Below are 25,562 nucleotides of genomic sequence, written 5' to 3' on the forward strand. Positions count from 1 at the left end.
AGTATCATCATCATCATCATCATCATCATCATCATCATCATCATCATCATCATCATCATCATCATCATCATCATCATCATCATTGTTTGGTAAGTAGGGTAGGAGGGAGAGTCTTGTTTTAATTTTAGACAAAAATAAAATCACAATATAAAATTAAATCATCATCATCATCATGGTAATCATAATAATAACAACTATAATCACACTTGATATCAATATGATATTGATCTCCAGTAAAGAGGATAATCGGCTGCTGCGGAAAGAGATAAATAGGCGCTATAACGTTGGCCCTATTTATTGACCATATCCTACACACACATACGCAAACACACACGCACACATACATATAATAATAATACATGTAAATTGTTTTAAGGTCTTTGGCTCTCGCCCCTCTGCCTTCCACTAGATACTTCCGGTTCTTTTCATTAGTACGAGCATCATAGACTAGATCATTGACAGTATAAGCAAAGGCTCTCTACAACAGAAAATGTCAGGTATTACAAATGTATAATAATATTATAGTGGCCATAGGCTAGATTTTGATTCATTGAATCAGAATAATTAATAAGTATATTTATGCCAGATAACCAGATGTCTTTGTGAATGCATGTCAATTCTTTTTTCAAGGGACAAAGGTTTCAGTGATGTGTCTGTTGAATAAGTGTCACAAAAACTGGGCTAGGCCTATCTTAGTAGTTTATGAGGTAACATCATAGAGTTACCCACTATAGTGTACATCTATGGGTAACATTGAAGTTTTCGCAATAAACTCCGACCTTTTATTGTTTAAGATGTATTGAACATAGATTTTGGTTCCAAGAGTCTCAGTAGACAACCTGGCAATATCTATAAAGCAACATTTCTAAACTTTTTTTCTAGAGTTGTCCGAAAATTGTTATCCTTTCGTCTTTCGTTCGCCTTCCTTTTGCTATTGCGCTGCATATTTCATCAGGCTCAGATTGGTAAGAGAGGACCTTTGCCTTCGCCTTCGCACACTCAGAGTCGCCATACCTTTCAACATTTCGCCAAATTTACGGGAAAGACATCATATTTGAAGAGTAAGGAGGATGCATTGAATTTCTGAATAGTCTTGGTTAAATTCTTAACCTGATTATCTGCTTATCTTATCCGGGGTTAGTCTAGAATTCGAGCCGTCCGTTATGATGACGATGATGCGTTCGTTAAGTCCGTTAGTCGTTAGGAGGTATTAAAATTAAAGTAGCCCTAGCTATATCTAGATCTAGATCTAGATCTATAATCTAGATCTAGATTAGATCTAGATAAATCTAAATTTATCTAAAGTGTAGCAACTTACTTAGATCTAGTAGTAACATTCACTTGTCAGGTTGTTTGTTTTTTGTAGGAGATCTAGATTCTAGATCTAGATCTAGAGAATCTACATTGCACTTCTAGATCTAGATTTGATCTATAATCTAGATCTAGAGATCTAGATTCTAGATCTAGATCTAGATCTAGACAGTCTAGATCTAGTCTAGATATAGATCTAGATCTAGATCTATTTAAAATTAAAACTTAAAGAATGGATTGGTTATTGTTCTACTGTAACTTGTGACAGTTTCGACCATCTTTTGTTTGTGTTCATCCCTCAATTTGTTGTGTCATTCCTGAGTGAGCTTTTGCCAAAAGGTGGGGGTGTTTGCATGAGGACTTTTTTAATCAACCACTACTCATGGTAAAATATGTTTTCTTCTGAAAACTTTATGCATATGGCAAGGAAATAAGTTGGTCAAGCTGCATGAGCAAGTAGATTGATGTGTGCATCTTATATCTCTAGAATCTACATAGAAAGATAATAGTACTAAAAATAGGGCATTTTTTACTCATCCTGAGTGCACACGTAATTGTATGTTAAATACAGAATATTGTTAATCTTAAACTATCAAACAGTAGTGCATTCAAACATTGAAAATAGTTTGTATACACCATCATAACAGCGTGTGTCCATTAAAAGGGTTTTATTTTTTTATATTAATGATGTTATTGCTGAGTAAAATTTATAAGTTCGTTCATAACTCGTGTCATAATTACATCATCAGACTTTCCAAGGTCTAGAAAACCCAAATCGTTAAGCATATCATCCCGGGAAATGACCGGTATTAAACATTGGTTTGACATTGATCCATCAGAAGGGTAATTTTCTGCTCCATCGCATGGTTTTGCTTAAATATGACTTTGATTGAGATAATCCAGGTTTGTCATAATGATGTTATGAACAAACACTTTATGATATTTCTGCAAAATATCATGTGAGGGACTTCCCACTTTTTCACAACATCCTTTTACATGGTGGAATGAACATGGAAGAGTATCGTGCTGATGACTCAAAAGAGAAGCGAAGGAGAGGCAAAAATATGCTTGTCATAATGGATTGTCATCATGTTATGAACGTGACAGTGTGTCATAATGGTTATGAACGAAACCTTATTCCATGTAATTTACAGTTGTTTTGGGATGTATTTTTAATTTTAACCCAACTTGAGGATGTATCAGACCTTGCTTACATTCTGATATTTTGATTTTTATGATAAGTGTATGGGTCTGGATTTTAATTAGTATTTTACTTTTGTAGTAATGGTTATGAACGAACTACATATTGTACTCTGAGGGCTTTACAGAGTTGATAAACATTAAAAACATGTACACAGATACAGATTATGAGGAAACTTTCATTTAATATGAAATTTTAAAGTAAATGACAGGTCAAAATATTAATTTTTAGGTCAAAACTGAAGTTTGTCATAATAGTTATGAACGAACAATTAAAGGTATTCTAAGGGTTTTTCAGTGATTAAACTTTGAATTCTTCCAACATATAACCTTATTTTGAGGAGAGTCTCATAAATTAAAACAATTTTATGTGAATGACAGAACAATAAGTTAATTTTTTGGGCCCAAAGTAAAATTTGTCATAATAGTTATGAACGAAACAGTGTGTCATAACGGTTATGAACGAAACCTAATTCCATGTAATTTACAGTTGTTTTGGGATGTATTTTTAATTTTAACCCAACTAAAGGACAGAATAGACCTTGCATACATTCTAATATTTTGATTTTTATCATAAGTGTATGGGTGTGGATTTTAATTAGTATTATACTTTTGTAGTAATGGTTATGAACGAACTATTTATAGTCCATTTTATATATTTTGAGGGCTTTTCAGTGTTAACAAACTTTAAAAACATGTACAGAGATACATATTATGAGGAGAGTTTCATTTAATAAAAGTTTTTAAAAATGAATGACAGATCAAAATGAGTAAATTTTTAGGTCAAAATTGAAGTTTGTCATAATTGTTATGAACGAACCATTTTAAAGGTATTCTAAGGGTTTTTCAGGAAATATAAACTTTGAATTCTCCCTACATAGAGGCATCTATCATTTTAAGGAAAGCCTCATAAATGAAAACTGTTTTATGTGAAAGACAGAACAATATAAGTAAATTTTAGGGGCCAAAAGTAAAATTTGTCATAATAGTTATGAACGAAACAGTGTGTCATAATGGTTATGAACGAACTTTAAATTTATGCATAATATGCCCTAAGACCAGTTTGCGTTTAAAAATAGCTGTTTAATGGTCTTTCATTTATCACTTGACTATAATTAGTCAATTGAGTGTTATTTTAGACAATTCTAGTCGATGAAACTTGATATAATTGATAGTATTTTGGTCACTTATTGTTCGTTCATAACTATTATGACACAAAAAAGTAATTTTATCAAAAATTAATAAAGATTTTTATAAATTGTCAATTCTATGTAGTTTTGGAAGTTATTTGCTATGTCTCAAAATATAACATCAGCCTAGCTGAAGAAAGGAACTTCGAGTATTCATAAATTTGTGTCATCATTGTTATGAACGAACTTTTTGCTATTTCCGTCATTCAAGTCAGAATTACACCAAGACCCTTGCATATACAGCTTTGGCAGTTACTGAGTCTGAAAGAGCAATCATTAGGCTATATAATATGGGTGATTAAAGAATTATTACATAAAGTTGATTTTGGACCTCATTTGTCACACCCAGGTATCCCACCTTTTGGCAAATGCTCGAGTAGCAATGGTATTACTCATTACTCATTGCGATTACATCATAAATAAGATAGATCTCTAATTGGCCTAAAGCGTCGCCTTAGTTAATTAGAAGTGGCTATCCTCACCGTCACCAGGGGTGAGAACTGCTTTGTTTCGCTATTCTCACCCCCCCCCCCCCCCCCCCACAGCCCAACAGGTGTGCTATGTAGGCCTATGTAGATCTACACAGTAGGCCTATAGTATAGTTAAAGCCTATATATAGTACAGAGACACACAGAACAGCACAGTACAGAGAATAGTGTGCAGGCCTAGATCTAGATCTACATACGTTAAGTTTCAGGTTAAGTTTATTTATGGTCACCTCTATTCTCACCCGGGGTGAGAATAGTGCAGGCGAGTCTTTTGGCTATTCTCACCCGGTGCGCGTTCACCGTTATAGCCTAGATCTAGGCCAACAAATTTTGCGTTCACCCTAAACCACAGAATTCTACACTGTGATAACAGAAAAATTGTAGAATTCTGTGCCGTGAACAAACGTTCCATTACAACTGTAGCCTACTAAAAGCGTACAATTTTGTCTGTGGGCAGTGGAGAGAGAGAGAGAGAGGAGTAGCGCGAGAACTTCCGGTCAAAACAAAATGGCGACCCGCGTAGTTCGGCTCGATTCGAAAAGTTAAATAGCCGTAGCATCTTTGTAGACAACCAAATTAATTTACTTTTGTGTTTTAACATCATTTTTTAACTTTGTTTTGGTCAATTTGATTGTCCACACTGATAGACAGTATTCAGAAAGAGACAGAGAGAGAGGGGAGGAGTAGATCTTGCGAGAACTTCCGGGCAAAACAAAATGGCGACCCGCGTAGTTCGGCTCGATTCGAACAGTGAAATAGCCATAGCATCTCTTTGAAGACGATAAAATTAGCTTACTTTTGTGCTATAACGTAATTTTTTCTTGGCTTTTATCAATTTGATCATCCACGTCGATAGAAAGTATTCCGAAATTAGGAAAAACAGGTCTTGTTTTAAACCGGGTGAGAATAGCCTACGGTGGCAAGTCTCACCCGAGGTGAGAGGTCGATCGTATTTCTATTCTCACCCTGGATGAGAATAGCCACTTCCTAAGTTTATTTTTTTAAAGTCCGCGGCTATTCGGACTCGTGTCTGAATACGAGTCCGAATAGCCTTCCGTGGCTATTCGGACTCACACTCCAATGCGCGTGCTCAATCACTAGGTGTACCGGATGTGAAGCAGACAAGCAATTTGACCTTGGTCTTCCTCGGTTTCTATGATGGCGGGCCTGGGGAAGTAAGATGGAGAGAGAAAAAGGTTAGAGAAAGAGAGGGGAGGAGGCTGTCTTATAAGGACTGATTATGAATTTTATGTTTTGATCCCTTTGTAGTCATGAAACGCAGTGTAATAGCCTACCAGTAGTTTAAAGTCCGAATAGCAACGGGAGACTATTCGGACTCGAGTATAGACCTCGCGTACGGTAACAACCGGTGATTGCGCACGCCCACTGGAATTTTAGTCATATAGCCTCCAGCGGCTGTTCAGACTCGTCCGAATAGCCCCTTCGATTTTTAAAATAGGCCATTTCACACCATGAACAGCAAACAACAGTGAATAAAAAAACAAAAACGAGTAACTCTATCTAGATCTAGATTCAAGATCTAGATCTAGATCTAGATTTTTCTAGATATCTATGGTTATAATGCAAGAATGAAATGTCAAGAGCAGAGCGTTGGTTTTTTTTCCTGATACATATCGGTACTCATAATATAATTGCCTAATTTTAAGAAGGCTATTTTTTATTTAAAAAAAATTAAATTAAGGCTATGGCTGTTAGTAATCAAAGTGGCTAGCCATACTTAGGTTTAGGCCCTATTGACCGAAACCTGTTGAGTACACAGGTCTCATTAGATCTTGTGGTTATTCAAGTTTAAAATACATGTGTATGTCAGTAAGGCACCTTTTGGCTTTGTCTGAAATACAAATACAGTCGAACCTGCCTTAACAGGAACCTGTATAAAAGGGAAACCTGTCTTAACGGAATCTCCCCGCTTCCCCCTGGATATATTCCTCTTTAATTACCTGTATAAAATGGAAACCTGTCCAACGCGAAAACGGAAAGAAAAATCCGCTCCGTTCTGAGGGTTTCACCTGTCTAAGACAGAAATTGCTTTGCCAGCTCAGCCCTGATTTGAAACCAAACTTGCAAGTTTGGTTCCGCCGGCTCTTAACTTAACACCATGGCCATGCTGCTAGGCAAAGATGGGGAGTAGGGGTGCAATTTTGGGGTAGATGTTACCCCATCATGTAAGCCCTGAGGGATGCAGATGGTCAGGGTAGTGTGGGTGTAAAATCTCACGACTGCCTGTGAGAGTGCTTGAGTAGCGAGCCACTACGGAAACTTTCCTGCGTAGCCAGAAGCCTGAGGTGTGAAATAAGTTTGACCGATGCCTGCTTCCCTGATCATACGCGAGCCGTGAAAATAATTTCTCGAATCTTTGTTACATGATGGCAGTGAGGGATGGCATTGGTTGACTGTGCTTGTTACACCGATGGGTGGGGCTAAGGGTGGAAGCAAAGGACTTTTTCAAACATTTCTGTTTTTAATAGGTCAAACAGTGGTCCTTTGAAAGGCAAGTATTAGTGGTAATTGGATAAGTGACTCATGGAGTGACGCGTGTCATTATCAGACAGGATAGCAGTTGAGAAGTGTGAAGTTTTGACCACTGCTTGCCGATCGGACAAGCGATCCTTGATCCCACCGGCTGGGCCTTTGAGACCCCCCCTTTCCATCTCCCCCTTAATTCCCCTGTCTAAGACGGAATTTTTTTATGACTCCCTTGCGATTCCGTCTTACACAGGTTCGACTGTACTTTAGGTACAGTGGAACTCCGATTTAACGAGCTTAGATTCAACGAGAACTAGGATTCAACTAAATGAGATAGATTCCCTGTTTTTTTCTTCTTTAAAATCAATAAAAATAACCCAGATTCAACGAGCACTGAAATCAGCAAGCTCGGATTCAACGAGATCGCTTCCAGGGTGAACAGCCCCCGCAGACGTGGCTTCGCTCATTTTTCTTTCACAACGAACTCTATTCTCGGAAACCATCCATTGCACCTGCATCGTGAACCATTATTCACTTAGCCGATTGCATGCGACCAATCAGCTGCGTTTTTTTCATACCAACACATGCATTGTTGGCACGTGCACGTGTCTACTCTGACATGTGTCAGGGTCGGATGGGCGGCCTGCTCACGTGTGGCTGTGTGTGCGTGTCGGGGAGGGTGGAGGCACGAGCGGTTTGGTCGTTGAACATCGCAGATACAAACGCGTCACAGTCTTTTTTTCACCTCGACAACTGATCATTATTGCAATGGTAAGCTAGTGTTGACATAGTTCTACGTAATGAATTGTGCGCTGGTCTATGGAATCCCAAGTTGCCGTATGCTAGGCTCAACACAGCAACACAACTTTTTGTACAAACGAAATGACACAGGCGTGTGCATTTGAACGAATTGGTCTTTTTTTTTTACACAGCTCATAATATACAGGCATTTCAGGCACTACTTGTGACTTCTCTTTATACATTACTTGCTCAGTGCCTGTAATGAATGATCTACACAAAACCTCGTGTTTGCTATAAATGAACACTCGGATTCAACGAGATTTTATGTCAGGCCCGGCGACCTCGTTTAATCTGAGTTCCACTGTAAAATTAAAAACTAAGATTTTATTTACAATTCAGCCATCATTGTAAAGTACAGCTAGTCTGTCAGTCTAGCCATCCTTAAATACGGCTAGCTAGCCTGCCAGTCTAACCCGTAATTAGGTTAGGCCCTTTATTTACACAGGTTTCATTAGTAATTATTCAGGTTTAAAATACATGCTGTGTCAGTAAGGCACCTTTTGGTTTCTTCTCAAATACAAAATACTTAGGTAATGCAAACTAAAAATTTATTTACAATTCATTAGGCCTATTCTTTGCTGTATATGTCAGTCTAGCCATCATTTAAGTACGGCTAGCCCAGCCGTCTAGTCGTCATTAAGTACAGCTAGCCTGCAAGTCTAGCCGTACTTAAGTGCACACGTAGCCACTGTTACTGTTGCAAATTAATTATATTCAAGAAAAGTTCAAACCTAAATGAAAAACATCAAACTATGTGGGTAAAACAGAGGGGGGGGGGCATGTTGTAACCCCCCCCCCCCCCCCCCAGTTTTTTTTACTTCAGGGGGGCAAAGTGCGGAAATTACTACGCAGTTAGACTCAGTGTGAACTAGTTCGAATAAAACCAAAAATTTTTTTTTTAAACTATTAAAGTCTGTCTGAATAACAGTTAAAGATAACAAGAATAGTGCTTTACAATACCTGGGCATGAGACAGTAATGAAAGTAAAATAATGCCCAACTTTCTAAGCGACCACTCTCAATACCTGTCATATTATATTGCAACTCTGGAAATGCTTGGATGACATCAGACATTCTCTTTCTCTCTTGTAATTTGTTGAACAAGTACATGATAAGTTTTCTGAGTGCTGCTTATCACTTGACTAAATCATTTAAAATCCCAGGTACATCTAGTGTTCTACAGCACTGCTGCATTTTTCACACCGCAGGCTTAAACATTACTGTCTGTAATTCATTGGAGATCTTCCCACATTTTTTGTGACCAATCAAATGACATAGTTTCAGTCGCCCAAACATATAGCTCACCCAGTCTTATATGTGTCCATGGATAGTGGGGTGCGAAAACACTGTCCATCACTTGTTATCTTCGCGAAGATCACTTTCACCACATATTTGGTAATATTGGGGGGGGGTAGTGAATTGTTCATCGCCTGTCTTGACCTAAGGTTATAAAAGAGGGAGTTGAGCTTGTTCCATGATACTTTATCTGTATTCTGTTGAGATTGTTTCATTTGAATTAACACATTTTTTTGTGTTCCAGATTTTTCCAGCAAAATGTTTGCCAGCAGGTTTGCGGCATCATGTGGTCGCATTCCGATCACAGCATTTGTGACAGGTCTAAGCCGCCCCACTCTCTCGCGACCTGTTAATCCAAATGGCTTGTACAGCAGAGTGCAAATGTATGCCTCCGAAACCAGAAGTGGAATTGGTCGTCATTCTAAAAGGAAATCCATGAAGGAGACACTTATGGCCCCAGCTGGAGATACAGGTAAATATCATCCCCAATAATTGCCAAACTGTTATAAATTTCATTATTGAGGTCTACAGGTGTTGTCATTGTCTCAGATCCTTTTTGTTTCCCACTTTTACATGTGACCATGAACACATGGCTTCAAAAATGTTTTCACCATGAGTTTTATCAAGTGTTTTATTTCTTAATCCCTAATTTATCTTTCTTTTTTTCATGTGGCTTTGTAATGCCCTTTGCATTTTCTCTTTTCTTTCTCTCTGTATGTTGTTCCCTCTGAGTTTTACTTTACTGTGTTGGTGTTAAATGTTAAACGCAGTGGAATCCAGCACTCGTCAATTTTCATGTATGTGGCGTTACTGTATCATAAAGTTTGTTCTTTTGTCTTGCTTTGGATTAAAATAGAGTACCCATCGATCTTGAATAGATGTCGAGATAATGGCCTTTGAATGAGGCGGGGGGTCACCTGGTTTCAGAAGTAAAATTAACGTCTGCCATAGCTTGAGAGTCCTTGGAAAGTTAAAATTTACATTTCTTTGTGCCTTTAATCAACAGTTTTCAGTAAAATCTTATTGAAAATTGTTTTGTTTTTTGTAGACATTAAAGGCGTTGAGCCAAAGGAAAAAAAATCTGTAAAAATTGCCAAACTAGTGGGAAAACGTCGTTTTTTTTCGATTTCATTATTTTGCTGAGTGCCTGATTTCACCACAATGCCTCTCAAATGTGTTCTTCTCTAGTATTTTGTTGTTGTCCTCTCCTTCCTCCCTCCCTCCCTCCCTCAGCTTGATTATTTTTTGTGTCTTTATTTTTCTTTCAGCATTCAACATGGGCAAAGGATTAGTGGCTGGAGGTGCTGTTGTAGGAATCGGAGCTCTCTGCTTCTATGGCCTGGGGCTCTCCAGTCAGCCAGGGGCGTTAGAGCGGTCTGTGTAAGTTGAAAAAAAGCTCATCTGTAACTATCAGCGACCTTGTCAAATACCCTTCGGTTCTTACATTAAGTCTTTATGTTGCCATGGGTATGCGTTCCTACTGTAAGCTCGTTTTCCAGAACAGCAGCCTAATGTTTCAGTGTTAATGGCCGCGCGGTCTAGATCTAGATCTACACACTCATGACATATATGGGACACCGGGTCTTCGGTTGTCACTTTTCTCACTTTTCTTATTCCCCATTTCCTCCTATTTTACTCATAATTTCGAATAACCTGCAAATCTAAGTCAAAAAGTGAATAATTTATTAATTTACTTTTTACAGTAATTTTGATATTTATGTTTTACGAGAGCACACGGCCGCCCGCAAGCCTAGATCTATGTTTATCGATCGCTTGCAAGCCTAGCAGTAAAACAATACTAGCAAATTTGGTACCGATAATGCGTCTTTTATTCCAGAATACAAATCTACGCAGCATGGCTAAAATTGCGTACAGAAGAATTAGAGCCAGGTTATTAGCATGATGTAATGTAATGTCACAGGCAACCAAGAACAGCAAATTTTGCCAACTTCTGTAACATACATGGTATGGTACAGCGCTAAAAATTATGCATTTTCATGACGTACCAGGTATGTTATAAGGCAACGAAGTGATTAAACTTTGAATTAAAAGATGGTACGAAGGTTGCGGTGTTGGTCGGGAAATTCCTAAACCGTGGAAGAATATAGTCAGCATTCATTGGTATTTCTTGTTGTTTCTTGCATTATTTATTCCTCTCCATGGTTTGCCTGGTTTGATTGAAGTGTTTTAGTTAACATCCCATTTGCCATTAGTCTGTGAAATACAAGCGTTGATAAATGTGTACTGTTTTTTATACAAACCCCCCCCAGTGCTACTGACTGAAGTGACTTTAGGCCATTCCCAAAAAAAGGGGGGGGGGGGGGTATTAACATGTTCATCAAAGTCATGCTCATACTGTGCCGGAACAACATTGGGGGAAACTGCTGCTTTTTCTTTCCTAATCCTTACTGTCATCATTTTCCTCTACTTCTTTTTTAAGTTTGTCACTCTCTTGTGAACTGCTATTTCCCGGGGTACCTTGATAGTCAAAGCAGACTTTGTGCTATTGAGGCTAGAGAGGCGAGCAGAGTAAGCCTGATTCCCCGTTTAGACTTCTCTGGTGACATCCACCCCTTGGTGCTCATATGACCTTATGCAGTTGCGAACGCCGTAAAACGTTACTAAAACTAAAACTGTTTTTGAGAGAGGCTTTCGATGATAAAAGTGATTAATTTGTAGTGTTTGTTTTGGTTGATGGCAGCTGTATGTGTGACATTGGTGTCAGGGTCACAACAGTAAACTAAACATAAGAGAATCACATCTATAGAAGCTTAAGTTCCAGAGAAAATTGAAGTGTTGAAAATGTTAAAATGTTAGATTTCAACAGGGTCATATTCTCTAGTCTGTTCTCTTATGAACTGCTATTTTTTCACTGGAACAGAAAGAGCTATTGTCCTTCTTCTCACCTTTTTTGTATGTCTCATTCATACTTCTGTTTTTGTGGTTGCAGTGTATTGCAATTTAAATTGTCATAAGATGAAAACATTTTAATTTCATAGATTCAAAAAAATATATGCAAAATCGAAAGATTGAACAACACAAAATGTAAGCATAGGTGGTCAATCGGGGATCATTTTCTTTTTTAGATGATCGATTTAAAAGTGACGTCGGTTGTTTTGAAACCTGTTCACATCTAAAATGTGTGCTCAAATAGTCTTACAAAGGTCTATTATTTGGTGGGGGGAGGGTATGGATATCTGATGTGCAAAATAATTCATACTGAATGAGTGAGTTATCCTCTCCAGGACATGGTCCCCCGTGGTGAGACAAAGGATTCGTGACACCTACATGTACTTTGGCGGTAGCTTAGCCATCACTGCTCTGTCTGCTGTGGCAGCCGCCCGGAGCCCTGCAGTCATGAACTTCATGATGAAGAATTCCTTGCTGGTAAGCACCTAGTAGTTTGATGGTGCACCTCCTGTACAGGTACAGTGTGGGGGAGTTTTTGTACTTCAAAATGAATATAGTATAAACTTTTTCGTGCCTAAGTCCCTGTTCTGAAAATTAACTCCTCCCCCCAAAGACAAGGGGCATAAATCTGTACAACCTGAACATTCATCATATAATATTCAAGTTCAAGTTTGATTTTGATGTAGAGGCATCCAATTGGGTGCATCTGATGAATATGAGATAAGTTGCTAGTGAAGACCATCAAATGTTTTGCTTTAATTTTCAAAGGAAAAAACTGGCGGGAGTTAAAGGGTTTACATAAAAACTGAAACCTGTCTTTCTCTTTTTCCGTAGAGAAACTTTCTTACAAGGCCATGTTTGAAACAGATTTTATCTTTGATCCAGATGAGTAATACCTTTGTGCAGACGAATGTGTACCTTACTTTTGCATCTTTTTACTGTGGTTTGCAGTCCATCGGAGCAACTATTGCTGCCATGATTGGTTCCGGAATGGTGTGTCGCTCCATTCCCTACCGAGAAGGATTTGGCTCAAAGCAGATGGCGTGGATGGTGCATGCTGGCATTATGGGTGCAGTCGTGGCTCCCCTCACTTTGCTCGGAGGGCCTTTACTTGTGAGAGCAGCTTGGTACACAGCAGGTGTGGTTGGAGGTGAGTCTGAACTTTTAGAGTAAATTATAGTTCAGCTGTGTCAGAGATTTCAGAGGGGGGGAGGGGGGTGGTAGTTTCAGTTTCTTCAGCAATATTAAATTAATGACATTGCAGAAAGTTTATATCGATTATTCCAAGGGAATACCATATACTGGGACGCCATTTAGTATTGCAATGGTTTTTCTGTTAGCTTTGGTGGTTTTAAAGACTACTGCTTACAACTAAACACTGCCTTACAGCTGCCTTTCTGAATAAGATAGTATATGATGAAGAAAAAGTTGTCATTCCTCTGAAAGCGTTTCAACAATCGGTAAGTAGAAATGAGAAGTTTTCTCCAGTCATTAGGTGCATTTTGAAATGTTATTTGATTTTCAGCAGAATATCTGTCTTCGTAACTTTGGTTCATTAGTGAAAAATTATTGTCTTCTTTTTCTGCAGGTCTTTCGGCAGTTGCCATGTGTGCCCCAAGTGAGAAATTCCTCAACATGGGGGGAATCCTTGGAGCTGGTCTCGGGGTTGTGTTTGTGTCTTCTCTGGGTAAGTGACATAAATATCAATGAGGTGTAGGGTGAAGAGGGAGGAGGAACTACTTTTCACTAGCCCAGTTTACATTTCCTTTTACTTCAGGTTCTCACCTCTGGAATTTCTGCACTGTTTTGGGACAGGATTCAAACTTTTAAGACTTGTGAGACTTATTTTACATCATTGCGATAAAACATATTTTTTTTCATTCTCATTCTCAGCTTGGTTTATTGCTATAATAATAATAATAATAGATAGCATTTGTATAGTACAAATCCCCGGTCGACAGCAAGCTCTATGCGCTTTACAATATTATACTATTACCCCAGCAGACCTGGGAGTATTCTGAAGCAAACTCAATTTCCTGGGAAACATACAGTGCAAACTGCCATATATGGGCTCCAAAACATTAACATACTGACAAGATCTTTTGCTGTCTATGGGTGGGTACCCATTCCCACCTGGGTGAAGTGAGGAAAATTTGTGTAACGTATTTTTTCCAGGGACTCAGCGCCGGGGCCCGCGGTTCAAACCCCCAAACCCACAACCTCACAATTACGAGTCTGGTAGCCTAACACAGGGCCACCGACGCCACATAAGGAACAAGCCATGATTTTAATCATAAGGAATAGCATTCGTCTGACTTTTGACTTTACAGCCTACTTGTTCATTTTCATCACACAGTGCACTGCTTGAAAGTACATGCTCTCGGGGAACTTAGTAATCACAGGTGCATCGTTGGAAAAAGAATTATTGGTGATGCAAAAAGTCTTGGGAAATGCAGGAGGGTGGAGGGGGGGAGGTTGTTAATTACTGGAATAGTTGTCATTATCGAATTGGTTTACATAAAAGCTTTTCTGAAAATTTGAACAAAAGTAAGTGCAGTACCAGTACTCAAAGTACGGTGGAGCTGATAGATCACTTTCTGTGCTTTATTTCCACTGTTGAGCTTGCAAAAAACGCATTGAATTTGAAGGTGTGTTTATTTGCAGTGCTTCCCTGGTGTTGTGAGATTATATTTCTTTTGCTTCATTTGCATTGATGACAATCTCTTTTCTTGATTTCTGTTTTAATTATCCCCATATTCATATGCAAGCTCAATGTGCTCATTGTATTAAAATGTATAGCTCTATGGCTCCGAAAAAAACAGTGAAAGTGGAAGAGGCAAAATGCTACTTTGAATTGTCTTTTAGAAAATAACCTTTAAATTTCACTTCTGTCACAAGATAGAGGTTTGAAAAAACATGGACAGGTAGGCCATTTCTAAATCTTGATTTTTTTAAAACTTACCTCGGTTACCAGTTATAGTCTTAAATTTTTTCTTTTTCAGATTATATTCAGTGTGTCATTTTGAACAAAAGAGAGTTTTAATTGGAAACCTAGAGTGCAGCAATATTGAAGAAGTAGAGACAGAACTGTGTATCTTTCGTATCTTTTTACATTCAGAATTTTAGAAAAATAGAATGTGAAGATAGTGAAAGAGCAAAAGCTAAAATAACTGCAGAATTGAAACCTTGAAGTATTGGTGAAGTATGCTGGATATGCCTCTCAGGAGTTATGAATACATTTTTTTCTCAGGTTACACGTGCAAGTGATCACAGATTAGTTACAGCTCGTGCTTATTTCTCTCCCATTGCTTTGTTTATCCAGCTGATGTTACCGTAGAGAAGTTGTTAATATTATGCTTCTTAACACCTCAGGTTCTGCATTTTTCCCGCCAACCACGGCCCTTGGAGCTGGTCTCTACTCACTGAGCATCTATGGAGGTCTTGTCCTGTTCAGCTTGTTCTTGCTCTACGACACACAGAGAATCATCAAGCTGGCAGAGGTCTATCCTGTTTACGCAGAAAGGCCCTTTGACCCAGTGAATGCGTGAGTTTCTTTGTGTGTCACTTACACGTAAAGATGATGCCTTAGCCCTATCCGTACGCCCCGGGGTTGTATTCTTCACATTTTAGAATACTTCTAGTGCGAAGATCTCTTTGAAACTTTCAGTATTTCTCAAGAAGTCATTTGACAGACTGCTATACAAAGCGTACGGATCAGATTAATGATTAAATTTCCTCTTTGGAAAGTGTGGCACAGAGTTCCCTATGTCGTATGGATACGATAGTAAAACACGACGTACGGGTAGGGTTAAGTTGATTCTCACTCTTATCTTGAGTAGAATTGTGCATGGCAGTGTCAATTTATAACTGTTTCAACTGTTTGAGTACCTCAGATGTCTGTGTATTCAAGTCTGAATTTTCTCATTCAAACCAGAGAATGTGTTTTTGGTACATTGTATTGCCAAGGGATCAAAGTCCCTACCTTCTACGTGAGCTGTTTTGTGTCGTGTTCCTTATAGTAAAGTTGGGGTTTTTTTAAATTGTCGTCTGTCTCCCTGTTTACATTATTTGTCTTGTGTACGTTTTTCCCTTCCTGTGCTCCACCTGTTTTTGTTTTTTGTCGCGCCCGTTTCAGTGTTAACCTGCTTCAGTTGTAAGAAAGATAGGGGGGGGGGGGGGGATGAAACGAAAAAGTCCTGTCTGTGGAATTTGTCCTTTGCTTTCTGTTTAACTGCTCTGGTTTGAAGACTGACGGCTGTGACAAACTAGTTATGATCAATGGTTCTGAGCTCAAGAGCTTCTCTGGTTTTGCCGCCACCTTGTTAAACGTTTGTTTATGTTCGTAGAAATTTTTTGTCACTTCCCTTGAAAACAGTATAATATTTATTTATTGTATTATTACTAATTTTACTTGCTGCAAAAATGGAATAATTGTCTTTTTGTTTCTTTCAACAGGAGCATCAGTATCTACATTGACACTATCAACATTTTTATCCGAATTGCCATGATGCTGGCTGGCCAAGGCAGCAGGCGAAAGTAATTCCTTCACAGATCTCTTCTCTAATTTATCAGCAATGTTATTTGAAGTAGATCTCTGTCTGTACAAAGTGATGAAAATGAGACGTGATGGACTGTACATTGATGGCTAAGTATTTTTAGAAATATTTACTCATGTTTGCACTGGAAACTAATACCTTGGGATGTCAACAAAAACATATTGTCCCTATTTCCTATTTATAATGACAAGTTAATGAGTTATGTCCATTGATCTTTTTATTTTTCTGAACGTGTTATCACGAGGGGTAAAATTTTGTAGATTTTTTTATGGAACTGGTCGTTATATCACAAACGTCTGACATTTTTTCATTGGAGAGTGTAATGGACTCTGTAACTATTAAGATGGCTGCTCTGGATTATACTTTTTCAAAATAGAAGCGTATTGTAAGGCTGTCTTGTACTTTAGAGAAGAAAAATAATTTCTGGTTCTCATGTTTAAGATATTTCTGTTGTGTACATATTAAAAAAGATTCAACAAATTATGGAGTTGTTGTTCTTTTTAGATTAGAATTACTTATGTTTCTGTAGAGCATTTCTGTGGGCATTTGGCAGGTGCTCTGGTGTGGTTTGCTCCTTCTTTCCTATCAAACATCCATCCTCCTTATCTGTCCTTTTTTTTTGTTCGTTACTCCCTTGTAACACCTCTAATCTTCAGCACTTATAAGACCTAATTTGGCTAATTGTGATGTTAGTGCCAAAGAGCATTTCTCGTATGATATATATATAGGTACCCAGTGTTAGTGCCAGCTCCTTACTGACCCGAGTGCACTTATTATTTCGTATGTTCATCATGGCTTGCCGTAGGCCACTAACATAACAGATTACAAGGACCACAACCAAGTGTCAGGTGAAAAATCAAATGAATAAGTGGACCACTTAGTTAAAGGTGAAGTAATCTGTTATCTTGAATATGAAATACGTCAAGAGCTGAGGGGATGTTTTTCTTCTAGTATTACTTCTTGTGAGAATCGAGAAGACATTAGCTTATCTAAACAAATGCAGCTTTAAGGGGAGGGGACCCGGGCTGTTTTGAGGTGCAACTGATAAGAAGATCGAAACTTGACGTAGGGCATTGACAACTTTTAAAAAAATTATAATTAAATAATAAATTGTTGTACTTGTATGAAATTTGGCACCAAACTCTGCGTACAAAAATTATTATTGTATCTTAACAACTTTTGATTTTATGTCATTTGTTATCTTTTAATCACATTTTTCTCAAAACATCATTTTTTAACACTTCTCTGGACACTCTGAAGTTTACCAGTGGATTTACTTGAAATTTGCTGTAAGTGTCACTCAAATACCCTTTTCAATTGTATACACATGTAGTACAATTGATGTAAAATATTGGATACATTCTGTTTTATGTTGGAAGTTTTTTGGGGATACTAATTTTCAAAGCTCGTAACTTCCTTATCTTGAAAGATATAAAAACAATTCTCCTATATGTTAACAATACTTCAAGGTCTCTATGTATTCATTTTCAAGCTTATTCATTGGTAAACTTCAGAGAAGTCTTAATTTTAAAATTGGGCGTAAAATCCAAGATGGCCACCAATATTACGGTGCCCATCTTGGATTTTCAAAACAAAAATTTTCGTATTACGTTTCTTTGTCAATTGAAATCTACCTGCCAAACTGTAAGTCTGTACTTGTCTTAATAACGATTTTAGCCCCATCCTGGGACCCCTGTCCTTAGTAACTCTAACTTTAAGCAGCACTCGTGTGTTCAGAAGACTTCATTTGGTTCATGTCCTTGTCCAAGTCATACATATATTAGTCGGATGTTCATTTTATCTTTCAGCCCAGCTACTATATAAATTACAGTGGAACTCGTATTCAACAAAGTCGTCGGGCCTGACCTTAAATTTAGTTGAATCCGAGTGTTCAGTATAGCAAACACAATGTTTTTGTGGAGATGGTTACATTATAAAGGCACCAAGCAAGTAATGTTATAATGTATTCGACTTTGTCAATCAAAAGTAGTTTGGTTTCTAATACGAGGCATTTTCGTTTCTTTAATGCCATACCGAAGAAACGCTGGACAGTTTCAGGAAAATACACTGAACTCTACCAAACACATAATTTGTAAAAGGGCAATTCTTTCAAATGCATGCTTGTGTTTTTATAATCTAGAGCTATATATTCATTCTGTTTACCAAACAAGTTATGTTGCTGTGTAGAGCCCAGCTGGCATACGCCAACTTTTGATTCCACCACAGTCCAGAGCGCAATTCATTACGTAGATCCTATGTATGCCAAGACTATCATTGTAAAGTTATTCAGTAGCTGGGGAAACAACTGATGTGTTTGTATCTTTACTGACATTCCACATCCAGACCGCTTGTGCCCCCTCCCCCAGACACACACAGTCACACATGTGCTGGCTGCCCCCTAACCCTGACACACGCTATGACTATGAGATGTATGTGTACGTGCTAACATGTGTTTTGATAAAAGAAGACCACTGATAAACAATAGGCTAAGCGAATAATGGTTCACGATGCAGATGCCATGGAATGGTTTCCAGGAATAGATAAAAGGTTCGTTGTGGGAGAAAAATAAGGGAAGCCTCGTCAGCGGGGACTGTTCATCCTGCAAGCGACTTCATTGAATCTGAGCTTGCTTATGTTTTCGTTGAATCCGAGTTATTTTTTATTGAATTTTATGATGAATAAAAAAAACGAGGAATCCAACTCCTTTCGTTGAATCGGAGTTTTCACTGAAACCTGTATAGTCGAACCTGTGTAAGATGGAATCGCAAGGGAGCCAGAAAAAAATTCCGTCTTAGACGTGGAGGGAATTTAGGGGGAGATGTATGAGGGTTTCCAGAGACCCAGCTGGTGGGATCAAATTCAAAGGTCCCTTGTCTGATTGACAGGCAGTGGTCAAAACTTCAGACCTCTCACTCTCAAGTGCTATCCTCTACTTTAATGGAATGCATCAGTTCTACATATCTATTGCCACCAGTGCTTGCATCTCATAGGACCTATTAAAATCAGAAACGTTTGAACTTCACCTTTACTTCCACCCTTAGCCCCACTCATAGGTGTAATAAATAAGCACAGTCAACCAATGCCACCCCATCCAAGCTTGCAACGATTCAAAGAGCTCTTTTTGTGGCTGGCCGTACAATCAGGGCGGCAGGCATTGGTCAAACTAATTTCACACCTCTAGTTAGTCTGGTTACCCATGAAAGTTTCTGTGCTGGGGCACCACTCAAGCACTTTCACAGGCACTGGTGAGATTTCATACCCACACCGCCCTGATCACTGACTATCTGCATTGCCAAGGGCTTTCATGCATGGGGTAACACCTACCCTCAATTTGAAGCCCTACTCCCATTGGGAGCCTATGCCTGCCCCCCTTCCTCGCCTGATGGCATTGTGTAAAAAGGTTAGAGCCAAATGGAATCAAACTTGATAGTTTCATTTCAAATCAAAGCTGAGTGGGAACAGCATTTCCCGTCCTAGTACTCTTTAAGACAAGTGAACACCCTCCTGAAGGAAGGTATTTCTCTTTCCATTTTCTGTGTACTGTTAGAGATAGGTTTCCATTTTATAGAGGAATTTATCAAGGGCCTGCAGTGAGATGTTTTGACAGGTTCGACTGTAAGGGGTGTGACCTCCACCAATTTGGGCCACCTCTATCGGGACTGAGCTTAGTGGATAGAAAGCTGGGAAATCATTGTACCTCCCTTTATTTTGGAAACGTCTTACTGAGGCTTTGAACCAGCACTGCAGCTCAAAGTAGGATATATATCAGCTCTGCCGTAGGCTGGCAAAATGCCTTTTTCTTTTTCATAGCAATTTTGAGATGCATAACCCATTTTTTAAAATACTTTTTTCGGAAATCTGAATTCTAATTTACTCAAAAACTAGTTTAGGACAAAGCTGAGCTATCAGCCAGCCATAACTTCTGAAACTAGCATGTAGATTTTAAGACTGCACCCTGCTTTTGCATTCTAAATCTAATAAAAAAGCACCACTCGGTGATTTGATGTAAACAAGAACACAATATGAAGATCTACATCTTGTACACTTTTCTTCCTGGTATATTATGACTTGCAGATAACCAATGTTGACTGAACTTGCTCCTGCATAATCTGTCCCTAACTAAATATGACAATTAGTGGAGCCAACTTGTACTACATTTGTGCTACCCAACAAACAAGTCAACAACAATACAATCAGTTCATTTCTGGGTTATGAGATTCTAGATAAGCATAGTGTCACGGCGCAGTGGAATCAAGTGCTCGTCAAGTTTTCGGTATAGTATATAAACTTATTGGTATCGTAATAATAATAATGCGCTTTACAACTATTATTACCCCAGCAGACCCTCTGAGAACGCTCCGAAACATTCTCGGCTTCCGCGGAAGCATACAGTGCAAGTTGCGGATTTCACACGCTCAAACACTATCGAACTGAAAAAATCTTTCACTGTCTATAGCTGGGTACCTATTTCCACCTGGGTGAAGTGAGGAAAATTTGTGCAAAGTGCTTTTCCCAAGGCCACTGACGGGATTCGAACCCACGACCTTACGGTTGCGAGTCCGAGAGCCTAACCACTAGGCCACAACTTAAAGTTTGTTCATTTGTCTTACTTTCGATGAAAAAATTACAGATCTAGCTTTAGAAGTCGAAATATTTCAGATCGAAGGAAGTTGGGTTGGGATTACATGGTTTCAGGGGTAAAATTAGAAAGAAAATAGCCGCCAAAATTTGGTGATTTCCAAAGCTCGAGTCATTGTTAACTGTAAATTTACATTTTTTTGGCCTGTAAAATCCACACAGCAATGTATTTTTGAATCGACATAAACGGTGTTGGGCCAAAACATAAAAATTCTATAAAATTGCCAAACGGAAAGAAAAGTGCCATTTTCTTTGATTTCATTATTTTGACGAGCGCCTGATTCCACCACAATGCCTCACATATAGAACAGCCTTGTATCTCCGTATCCAAGGAAAATACAGGTGGTTATGTCCGCAGTCTTGTGGGTTGCCTTTTTTTTTACAAAAGACCCCACTTCCAACAAAATATAATTAAGAAAGTAAAAATCTAAGACGAAGAGTAACAACTAAGAACATGTTCTTTTATTTACAGCAAATTCAATGACAAACAAGTATACATGTACAAGCATAGTAGATTATCCAATATCATCCACAATCCCCACCACAGCAAACGACACAAGAGAGAAGAGGAACTTGACAAACAATTCAATGATTTGCTAAGGAAAGACACACAAAAACACTCCCAAGACGCAAATCTTGCTGCCCAATTTAAGCATAAATCATTCTATAACTATGCTAGGTGCACTTCTTTCACTAAAGTAAAAACCAAAAGGGTGAGTTTGATGTGGAAAATGCAAAAAAGCTAATTGGGTTTATTATATTGGCAACTAAGTATGAAGCTGATAATAGCGCAAGCAGTGCTTCGGTTTAAATGGGTAGTCAAAAAGTACAAGGGTGACTACATTTTTCATGGGATTCACAGACCTGCCAAGTACTCGCTCTAATGAAATCAGAGCTCTCCGATTTTGTTTTCTTTGATCATCAAAGAACCCTGTTTGGATTTAAGCAAAATCCTATTTTTTACTAGCATTTTGTTGCCATCAAGTGTATGTAACTTACAGTAAATGAGGTGAAAATACACATTTTTACTTGTATTTACATATATTTCCATGGTCAGTTCATGGTGAAATCTTAATTCACCGGGGTTGTAGAGACCCCCCAAACTCCAAATTTTTAAAAGAGAATTCAGATGAAAACTCTTATTTTTAGTCACAGAGTGGTCGGTAGGTCTGGATTAAGAAACTAAACTTTATTATTGTATCCCTCTTCAATTTTTTATCCGTTTGTTGGGACTCTCTCATTCCTTGCACCTAAAATTAATGTGCTTACTCAATTACAGTTGAACCTGTCCACACCGACTACCCATTGTCAAGTAGAAAAGCAATTATCTATGTGGTTTTCATGGACAGTGTCATAATAGTACATTTTAAAAAACCACAAGGGCGGAGTGGGAAGTGGTCATTTATACAGGTGATTGTCTTGGACAGGTGATCAGTGGAGAAGGTTCAACTGTATTTTCTTTTCTTCTTTCCTTGGGGCATGCTGTCTAACAAAAAACAAATTACAAAAGCAGGAGCAAAGCAAACAGTTCTAATGTGTACCTTGGGAGATTTTATACTGCCTCATAAAAAAGCAAAAAATGTATTACCAGCTATAGGCAAAAAAAATAAATGGAATGGAATGGGTCGATTAAGAAATAACAGCCAAAGCTTAGACAAAATCTAGTTAAAAGTTTTCAATGAGACCCCCATAAAGTAAAGACACCAGGACACTGATATCTGACAGCAAACCTCCGGAGTGATAGCAATGGAGGTTCTATACAATATACTACGTACCTCATGAGAAAGAACTAAGTAACTCCGACACAATATTCTTGAGAATATCAGGCTTTATTGCCATCTTTAAAAAAATAAATTGTGCACTACATACATGTACTATTACAAGTACAAGCTGTGTCTGCTTTTATGTCTTAGTCAAGGATGGGATTGGGCTACATGAGGGGGGTTGGAGGGAACAAAAGACCAAGAAGGGCATTCAGTCCAGTACACAAGCTTACACAGTAACATTTCCTCGGCTAGCTGTTCAGATGTACTTTGCCCAAAAATTAAAAAAAAAATTATTGCAGTTTCTTAATCAGTGGCATTGCTTGCATGTGCTCTAGAAATATTTTGTTGAAACCCGAATTCTTCAAGCTGTAAAAAAAAGCAGGAAAAGACGCATAATTTATGTACAATTTTTTAAAGAATGAAAAGTTGGGTTTTTTTCTCTCTTCTGAAAAATTTTGCTTTCTGGGCTTAGAACAATTAAAACAGCTTGCTGATGATTTGCCACCATCAACATAATAAAACACAGCAACAAGAATAAATTCAACTTCGTAACATTGTTCAACCATAGTCACAACAATTGTTACCCGCACTATGACTTTGAACTCTATTCAAAGCGTGAAAAACAAACAACACTTTCATAAACACCTAAGCAGTCAGCAGTCATTCAATCATAAACAAAAAAAAACAATGATCAATTCTCGCCAACAGTCTCCTCTTTCAAATCTCCATGCTGCTGCTTCTCACTCCTACTTTCCTTTTCCTCTTTTGCCTCTTTCTTGTGTCCGTCATTCTTTTCTTTCTTTACGTCCTTGTTCAACATTGCAGTAAGGCTGTTCAATGCCCCCTGCATCTGTGACCTAAAACGAGGAGTGAAAGGAAAATAAACAACCTTCATCATCATCATGACCGACAATATAAAATCACAGACAACATAGGAGAAAATATTCTTAAGGTCCATCTATTTCAATACTATGCAAAAATTAACTTGCGCACTGCTAATCAATTTGATTGGAATTACAAAAGAAAGATAAGTGCAACTTGTACCATATTTAAATGGCCTAAACACAGTCAACTCTGCTTGTGTTGAACACGCTTGAGACTAGGCCTTCTCAGTCCAGGCCACACAGCCCACACGACTGGCTCCGGCATTGGAGGCCGGGGTGGACGACCTTATCTTGATAAACTCGCCTCGAGACCAGTCCTTATCTTATCGAGGATCGATGTGAAAAGCGGCGATAGGCAGATGTTCTAATGCTAATATGTATATACAGGTGATGGAACATTTTTGTATTACGTTTCTGCGGGCCGATAGTGTAACAGTAATGTGTGTAGTGTGTAGCCGTCTAATCTGTCTAATCTCCTAGTCCTAGCCTCTTCATTGTTGCATTCAGTCCTCTTGGAAGCACACGTTTTTTTCGTTTGGATGTATTTTCACTACACTCAATTCTAAGGATTCAATTTGTGCTTACATTTTGTGTCAGCCCAGATTCTAGTTCTCTTTCATCTTGAATGTTATTGTTACTAGAATCTACTGTAACTGTGAAAAAGTTTTCGGAACCGTGTGAGCAACATTTGAACATGGGAAGAAAGTGTAGGGGATGGGGTAGTAGAAGTGGTTATGCCAGCCAAAAGGGAGATGCAAAATAACAATAATATAGATTTCCAAAAGATTCAGAAAAAAAAGCACTGTGGATCAAAAGTGTTCCAAATAAATTAATCGTAGAAGATGTCACGGATTATTATATATATATATATTTATATATGGGAGTTTGCTCTCTGCACTTCAAACCTGATGTACCTTTGACTCGGGCTGGAAGATTTTTAGTGCCCACAGTCTCCAACAATATTTCCAGAAGTACCACCATCATGTTGTGGCACACCAACTCCAAAAAAGAGAGCAACTACAACAAGTTCAACTTCTTCTAGAGCTGCTGATATTGATGATATATTTAAAGAAAGATAAGTCTTCAAGTTCGATTCATTTTATCAAACAATGGGTATGACCCTGACAGCCATTGGCAATGTTGCAAAGAGTAAAGATTAGACCTGCATGTTTGCCGACAATCGTCTGAAATCCGACAATCGCGACCCGATTAGTCAATGTGCGAAGTGCAAGACCTGGCCGACTGCCAGCGCCCCCTTTTTCTCCCGTCGGCTTTGTCGGCCCTTTCGTTTTCGTGCCGACTGCCGACGTCGGCGTTTTCGACATAATTGTCGGAACCTGAGTAGAAATACGAATACGAAAAAGGACGACGACCTAAATTATCTACTTTCAGTTTCGGGCTGGAGCGGCCATTTTGAATTTCGTTTGTTGACTGATTGTTAAGATCCATGTGGATTCATTCAAGTCCGACTCACTTACAAGTTCTTCTAGATCTAGATCTAGATTCATAGATCATCATTATATACTTCAATGGAGGATTCATATTCCAATTCTATTGTGTCAAACGCTATGATAGGTTTTGCTGTAATATTAATGTTGGTAAAAAGAATTTCATCAGGTGCGTGAATTATTTATTTTTATAGAAATCTAGACTCAGCTGAGTCCCTCTGTTCAGAATCGGATGCGGATTTCTCGTTCAAGGCCTATTATATTTCTATTCACTTGTTCTACATACACTCTAGATCTAGAATCTAGATTTAATTAGATTACTAAATCTATATATGGAGGAATCATATTCCAATTCTATTGTGTTATTGTATCAAACCCTATATTTATTTTATAGCAAAGAAGGCCATCATATATTAGATAGATAGATTCTAGATTCTAGATCTACTCCTTGTTTGTTTTGTAGTGTTGTTGTTTTTTTTTTTGTTCTTTTCATTTTGGGCTTCTGGCCTTTTTACGTGAGGGCCGTTGCAGGTTCTTTTTCGGGGTAGGGTTAGGGTTAGGTCTCTTCTTTACTGCGTTTGTTGGGGT

The 25,562-nt window shown here is 38.3% G+C and overlaps 2 protein-coding genes across 2 annotated transcripts in view; one reads left to right on the forward strand and one right to left on the reverse strand.

Moving 5' to 3' along the window:
• Positions 1-16,418, forward strand: part of LOC101849927 (growth hormone-inducible transmembrane protein) — a gene marked incomplete at its 5' end in the record, with an annotated part of 55,476 nt that extends 39,058 nt beyond the window's left edge. Inside the window, 7 exon segments of the mRNA XM_035969892.1 lie at positions 9,017-9,244; positions 10,041-10,152; positions 12,018-12,159; positions 12,634-12,832; positions 13,271-13,369; positions 15,055-15,226; positions 16,138-16,418. Of these exon segments, the coding sequence (XP_035825785.1) occupies positions 9,017-9,244; positions 10,041-10,152; positions 12,018-12,159; positions 12,634-12,832; positions 13,271-13,369; positions 15,055-15,226; positions 16,138-16,222 (1,037 nt within the window).
• A 4,898-nt stretch (positions 16,419-21,316) lies between these two features.
• The window catches only part of LOC101850336 (cell division cycle and apoptosis regulator protein 1), a gene marked incomplete at its 5' end in the record, with an annotated part of 30,437 nt that continues 26,191 nt past the window's right edge, over positions 21,317-25,562 (reverse strand). The window contains 1 exon segment of the mRNA XM_013082755.2: positions 21,317-23,499. Coding sequence (XP_012938209.1) covers positions 23,334-23,499 — 166 coding nt within the window. The 3' untranslated portion in view covers positions 21,317-23,333.

This window comes from Aplysia californica, unplaced genomic scaffold, assembly GCF_000002075.1.
Source record: "Aplysia californica isolate F4 #8 unplaced genomic scaffold, AplCal3.0 scaffold00192, whole genome shotgun sequence".
NCBI lineage: Eukaryota > Metazoa > Mollusca > Gastropoda > Aplysiida > Aplysiidae > Aplysia > Aplysia californica.